Here is a 6,668-nt window from a genome sequence, read left to right as displayed (position 1 = left end):
GATTCCCATAACCGCATTGTATTCACCGGCTTTGTCTAACTCGCGCATTTTCCCGATCTTCCTTGTTCCACTCCCCATTGAACCTCCAATTGCAATGTGAAACTAGTTGAGTTTAATGGGACTAACAGTGGGAAATCAAACGATTCATTCAACAGATAGCAGGCAGGCCATCAATAAAGTTGCTTTTACAACTGGTCGCCGTTGGTTCATTAAAAAATCATTAAAGTTCGAATGAAAAACTCCACAGCCAGAACAATCAAGGCCGTTCAAACGTTCGTATCATGACCAGGAATCGATAGACAGACTGTTGATGCATTGAAAACTTGTTTATTCCATCGTATGAATGCATATGGAGCCAATTATTGTCCGTATTTTTAAGCAGCGATTCTCGGTAACCATAATATTCATCTCGGTTAATGGGAAATCAGTCAGTAGCCAGACAGACGAGCATATCAAAGGGAAACAAACGGTCATACGCTAATTAATGTCGAGTCTCTTACAATTCAATCTGTTAACGAGATCTGTTATTTTCCAGATCGGCTGTAAAAGGCCATTGAGCCGATGATTTCTGCAGGAGTAGAAGGACGACTGCCCTACATGACATACTCCGAACCTTGGAGCCGAAGCCCTCCGAAACCATCATCAGAGGTGTTTCTTAGGCCCGCCCCCAAACTGTTACCTCCGGCCACAAGGTAAATTACAAACACATTGGGGAAAACACACCAGATTACCTACATAAAAACTTGAGAGATTCCTACTGCTTGAATTGCAACATTTACAACCATAAACCGTTGGGGATGAGTGATTGACATTGTTATTCTTCTCCCCCAGATGTACTCAGGAACAAACAACAATATTTCTTCCTTACAGAAGTTACAATGGAATGCCGGCAACCACATACCCGAATGGTACTAGAATAGCCCCATCCAGGCCGATTAGCAAGTACCCATCGCCGCCTCCTGCGGTTCCCGTCAACCTCACGCAGCCGAAGGAAGAGCCGAAAGAAGAGCCGATGTCGCCGTACTCGCCCTACAGATTATTCCAGCATCCGGCCCAATACTCCACGTTTCCCTATCCTTCACTATGCCAACAGCCTTACATGTTGCGGCCCAGTTTCCCTGCCACTCCGCTAAGTCCGCAGGAGATGTTCTCCCCGGCGACACCAACGGCTAGCGGGGCTGCAACGTTTCTATCTCCGCCGGCCACCTTCAGTCCGCCGTCTTCCATCGTCAAGCACAGTCAAGGCGGAATGTTGCGAAGGGAGAAGAGGAATTCGCCAGTTACATCCACTGCTCAGTCGGCTGTTCCTCATTCTCCTCTTCCGCAAAGTCCCAGCTTCAAAGTGCCGTCCGGCAAAGAGGGCTCGATGAAGCACCGATTGTTAACGCGACCGGAAGACGCCGCCCGAAGCATGCCTCTGGATCTTCAAAAGCCGCAGGAGGGACGCAAAAGACTCACGGCCACCATATCGCCACCAAGATCGCCGAAGAAGCAACCCACCCCAGCGGCTATTCATTTTCAAAAGGGCCTGCTGGTATCGTTGACCAATGGCGAAGTCAAGCGGATTGAAGATATGAGGACGGAGGATTTCATCAAATCGGCCGAAGAAAACCCGGCCCTCCGACTGGCTGAAAGCACCGTGGTGAAGATTAACGAAGGAAAAGACGGACATGTTACCATTACGCTAGCCTACGACCAGATGAGGGAACAGGTAATTACACTTTCAATGGACAAATTCGGTGTTTTGCGCCGCTCAAAATGCATAAATGCAACGAAAAATGTAAATACCTGGACTATTGCCGTTCATTGCGTTAAGTGTTACGAAATGTGACCAATTTACCTTTCGAGTCATGGTCAAATTTTCATACTGGCGCCAGCATAAATTTCACCGTCACAGATGACATGCCCACGCATTTGGATTTTTTCTCTTCACTGCAGAAAGTTCTTCGAATTGCAACCTTTAAAGCGCCAATTGGGTCAACAAAAATTCACAAACAACATTCGGCGTTCGCACTCGGTGCAGTTTGTCCTCATTTTTACTGATAAAATGTACTTGGACTTAGTAAGAACCCAGCAGAGCATGGTTTTTTCGTAACAAATTCCAGAAAAAACTGTTTAACTACTAATGAATAAAATGTGGTGTGGCATCTGTAAAAGTACTGATGCTTCCCGGTTAAAAACTTCTCAAAAATAACCTGATGATGGCTCGGAGTCGAAACTTTGGCCACTTACAAAACGGACTTTGCCCTAAAAATTCTTTCAAAAGTCTAACTAGTTGCTGAGAAATTAACTGTGAAGCCCCGACCTGCGACAACCAGCACGAAATCCAAAGGAAATTCAAAAACATTTCTGTCGTTAAGTTTTAAAAAAATTTGGAAATAGCCTGACGATGAATCAAAATCCAAACACATTTAGAATCGACTGTCTTCTCAAGGTTGGGAAAATTTCCAGACGCCCCTTGCTTTAGTTTGGAAGAGAAACATTTTTCTAGTAGAGATTGCAGATGTCCAAAAACCATCATTTTTGAGCCTCAAATTTGTCAAGCTGGAAAAAATCAGGATTTTATGCGTTTCTGCTTAGACTTTCTGCGTCAATAGTACCGAGTATCTTCTAAAGATTATTAAAGTTTCAAATTCTCCCTGGCATTCTTTTGGATGATGCAATTTTTTAAAAGAGTGGAGTTGGAAGTGCAGTTGACTTGAAACCTCAATTCTAAGACTCGCATTTATCAAGCCGGAAAAAATCAGGATCTTGTGCGATTTTTACGAAACTCCGCATCTTTAGAGTGAAGGGTCGTTGCAAGAAGGCGAAAATTTCAAATTATTCGTTGCATCAATTTGGAACACACAAGATTTTAAAACTGAGAGCGCAGGGGACCGAAAACTTCAATTTTGAGACTCAGGTTTACAAAACCGGAAAAAATCTGGATTTTGTGCTATTTGAATGAATCTTACAGCATGTTTGGTGTCAAGTGTCTTCTAGAAAATGCAAAAAAATCAAACTGGTTCTTGCTTCACTTTAGAAGATACGAATTTTTTGAAGGCGAGAACGCAGTTTACGGTAAACATAAATTTTGAGAATCAGATTCATCAAGCTAGCAAAATCAGGATTTGGTGCGCTTTTTGCGTCATTTTTCGCATTTTTAGAGACGAGGGTTCTGAAACTGAGCCAAAAATGTCAAATTGTTGCTTGTTTTAGTTTGGAAGATACGGTGTGTTAAATAAGACTGTGTAGTTGTCCAAAACCAGCCATTCTGAACCTCAGATTTATCAAGCTGGCAAAAATCAGGATTTCGTGCGTTTCTCATGAGATTTTCTGTAGCTTTCGGCACGAAGCATCTTTTAAAGATTGTGAAAGTATCAAATTTTTCCTTGCGGCAGTTTGGAAGACCCGATTTTTTAAATGAGACCGCGCAATTGGCGCAAATTTTCAGTCTAAGATTTTGCAACTGGGAAAAATCAGGATTTTGTTCGATTTCAATCAAACTTACAGAATGTTTAGAGTCGAGTGTTTTCTAAAAATGATGAAAATTTCAAATTGGTTGTTTCTCCATTTTGGAAGAAACAAAATTTTTAAGGCGAGAACGCAGTTGACTGAAACATCAATTCTGAGACTCGCATTTATCAGGCTGGGAAAATTCAGGATTTTTTGCGATTTTTACGAGTCTTTCCGCATCTTTAGAGTTAAATGTCCTTGCAAGAACGTGAAAATTTCAATTTTGACGCTCTGGTTTTCAAAACCGGAAAAAATTTGGATTTTGTGCCATTTGAATGTAACGTACAGCATGTTTGGGGTCAAGTGTCTTCTAGAAATGCAAAAAAAATCAAATTGGTTCTTGCTTCAGTTTATGAGATACCAATTTTTTGAAGGTGAAAACTTAAGCGTGCATAAACAATCACAAACTTTTATTACAAACTTATGACTGATGAAACCACAAGAATGAGCTGAAGTTGACTCAACATTGACACGTTTTCCTCGAATAGAACGCATTTTGTCCTACAAAATACACCCGATAGTGAATTTCCAATTTCACTGGTATCCGAAAAAATAAACGCCAAACTCAAGCCTGCATAAACAGCCTCAAAATTCCATCGCACATTCAAAAAATCTGGAAAATAGCCTGATAATGACTCAAAATCAAAACTTCTACATATGAAACAGACTATGGTCAACAAATTCCATACAAACGGCACCCTCTAGTTAAGTAACTGTTAAACTGCGGCCTGAAAGTTCCCTAAAGATGATTAAAAATCGAAACTTTTTCCGCTTATAGAACAAACTTTGCCCTATAAACGTGAAGCAAAAGTGATTATCTCCCACTTTGAGAAAGTCTTGAAAATGGCCTGATGATGAGACAAATTCGAACTTTTGATCACTGATAGAAGGGACCTTGCCCCACAAAAGACCCAAAAATTGGCTTCGCAAGAAACAGCCCAAATAAATACTAAACAGCGTGCAAAATGAGTGAAGCCTGCATCTTCAAACGGCATCGCTTGGGCGCGTTGCCGCCCCCGCCCAATTTAATGTAAAAATGAGACGAGTTTTATTGGAAAATACTCCCAAACTTTCTCACTCAGACTTTGTTGGATGCGAATCGTGAAAAATCGCCCATTGATTTGGGCTGAATGAAGTTCAACTCTGCTGGTTTCTCTCGACTCGGATCGAGAAGATCCAATTGTTGCCTAGTCGCCATTCAAAGACAGGTTAAATGCCACCTACCTACTTAAGTGAGGTAAACGTACTCACTGAAATGAAGTCACAGTGCTCACCGATCACCTGAGGCAAGGTTTGGCAAGGTCGGTGACCAATCTTGTCGATTTTCGATTCAGAACCACTTTCTGTTCGCATCCTCTTGCTTCTTTGCCCCGGTCGTTTATTGCCTTTTCATTGCTACCCATATTTTGCATGCGCGTTTCTTCAACGTCGATCTGCTACCGGAATTGTGCGTTCTACTTAAATTTAATTATGGTGTGGCTTAAGAGCCATTACCATTACATGTGGGTTGGAACTGAGCTGTTTTACTGCTTGGAAAGATTAGCGAGGAAACATTGAACTTCCAAGAGGACTTATTTGGTTCGAGTTGGTTTGTTGATGAACATCCACCATTGGAGTAAAGCTCTCCCGTGAAAGCAAAACAACGATGTTCAAAGGAGAAATTGGCTTGAAGCTCGGTTGCCAAGTTCTTTTTTTAGATGCTTTTGAATGGAAATAGTCGCGATCAATCATCGAAAACACAGTGGGCCGAAGCATCTGAGTCCCGACTTTATCTACAAACCCATTCCAACATCTCATTCACAATGAAAAACATGTTGCAGCCGAAAACTGATTAAATCATCCCACAGTGTCGAGTCGTAACTTTCAGCTCGAAAATAAGCCTGGCAGAATGAATAATTTGAAGAATGCCTTAATCACCGGGTTTATTTTTTCATTCTGAAGCGTTTGTATATATAGTGCCAGCATACTGAGATACGTTAATACTACTGGCAAACATTTACTCTTTGCTAAAAATAGTTCGTCATTCTGGCGATGCTTGTTTCCTTTGTTTATTTTACGAGTCAAAACAAATAGACCTTACGTTACTGGCTGGATAATCGAATCGAATTGATAAAAATACTATTTTATGTGGAATTCTCCCGGCAAATAAACTTATCGGGAATTGGATTTCTCTTGCGTTCTTTTCCGTCACGATGAGCTCCAATGCCAGCAATAAATTAACTGCAAATGTTGTTCCCTCACTGTGTTTTCCAGTGGAGGGTTTTATCTAAATCCTTTCAGTCGCTAAAAAACCGGTGTGTTTGTCGCTCAAATTACAACGTCCGATAAGAACAGCAGCCAGCAACAAACACCACAAACTTTTATCGTGGATTGCATTACTGCATCTATTGGGCGCGCCCGTGTGGCTAGTTTAAAATAATTTCCCAACAACAAACGCCTAGGTATCATGCTAATTGAATTATCGGCGTTCTTCATTACTAGATTTACCGTTCGGCTCATTTGTTATGGAACAGCCATCATCAGGGATAAGATATTACTCCCCGAATATTAATGAAGGTGGCGTGAAACAACGGCAAAACCAAGCACAAATTGAGATGTGACCACTACAATAGATTCGTCTTGTTTGGGCAAAATGTCAGCGACCTCGGCGATTTTAATGCCAACACGATTTTGGGTGGGTTTTTCAAGTGTTCAGTCAATAAGGACACGTGGGATCTGCACGTCCACGCAGTGTTCAGTTTCGGATTAACAATATTTGCTTTGTAACGTTTCAAATTGTGTCTGAAAGGCAAATAAAGCATGTGCGGCTTTTCCAAGGTGGTCCCGCATTTAAATCCATTTATGTCCATCGGATGGTTGATGTTGACCCAAATGTATTTACCGAGTCCCTTTTCTTTAAACATTAATATCTAAAATTATTCTGCCAGTATTTGAAAATGTTTTAAAAATCTACTCAAACCCGCCAAAGAAATCAAGCGTTGAGACATTATAGAGTGAAGTTTGCTCTATTTAAGAGTGTTTAAAGCGGTCCTCTATCTCTGCTGGTTTCTTCGTGGTAAATTTTTCCCGAAGCGCTTGGCGTATTTTCTTGTCTTAAAACCGCTCTTATCGCAAGGGCGGATCCCCCCCATTCAATTCTCCATCCAAAGATGCCAAAACGAATTCTGTGGCTC

The 6,668-nt window shown here is 41.4% G+C and overlaps 1 protein-coding gene and 1 long non-coding RNA gene across 7 annotated transcripts in view; one reads left to right on the top strand and one right to left on the bottom strand.

Annotated features, from left to right (window-relative positions):
* Nucleotides 1–6,668, bottom strand: part of LOC109543299 — a 66,407-nt gene that overhangs the window by 48,514 nt on the left and 11,225 nt on the right. The window lies entirely within an intron of this gene.
* The window catches only part of LOC109543297 (ataxin-1), a 71,017-nt gene that overhangs the window by 55,465 nt on the left and 8,884 nt on the right, over nucleotides 1–6,668 (top strand). For 5 of the 6 annotated variants that reach the window (XM_019912931.2, XM_019912930.2, XM_019912928.2 and 2 more), the window contains 2 exons: nucleotides 536–692; nucleotides 832–1,711. In XM_019912931.2, the coding sequence (XP_019768490.2) occupies nucleotides 562–692; nucleotides 832–1,711 (1,011 nt within the window). In that variant the 5' untranslated portion in view covers nucleotides 536–561. The remainder of the gene's footprint in view (nucleotides 1–535; nucleotides 693–831; nucleotides 1,712–6,668) is intronic. The other variant, XM_019912933.2, reaches the window with a different exon arrangement.

This window comes from Dendroctonus ponderosae, unplaced genomic scaffold (genome assembly GCF_020466585.1).
Source record: "Dendroctonus ponderosae isolate FM_Combo_2020 unplaced genomic scaffold, Dpon_F_20191213v2 Dpon_F_20191213_9, whole genome shotgun sequence".
In the NCBI taxonomy this organism is placed as follows: Eukaryota; Metazoa; Arthropoda; class Insecta; order Coleoptera; family Curculionidae; genus Dendroctonus; species Dendroctonus ponderosae.
Note: the sequence above shows the minus strand (reverse complement) of the source record. Positions and strands in the feature narration are given on the sequence as shown.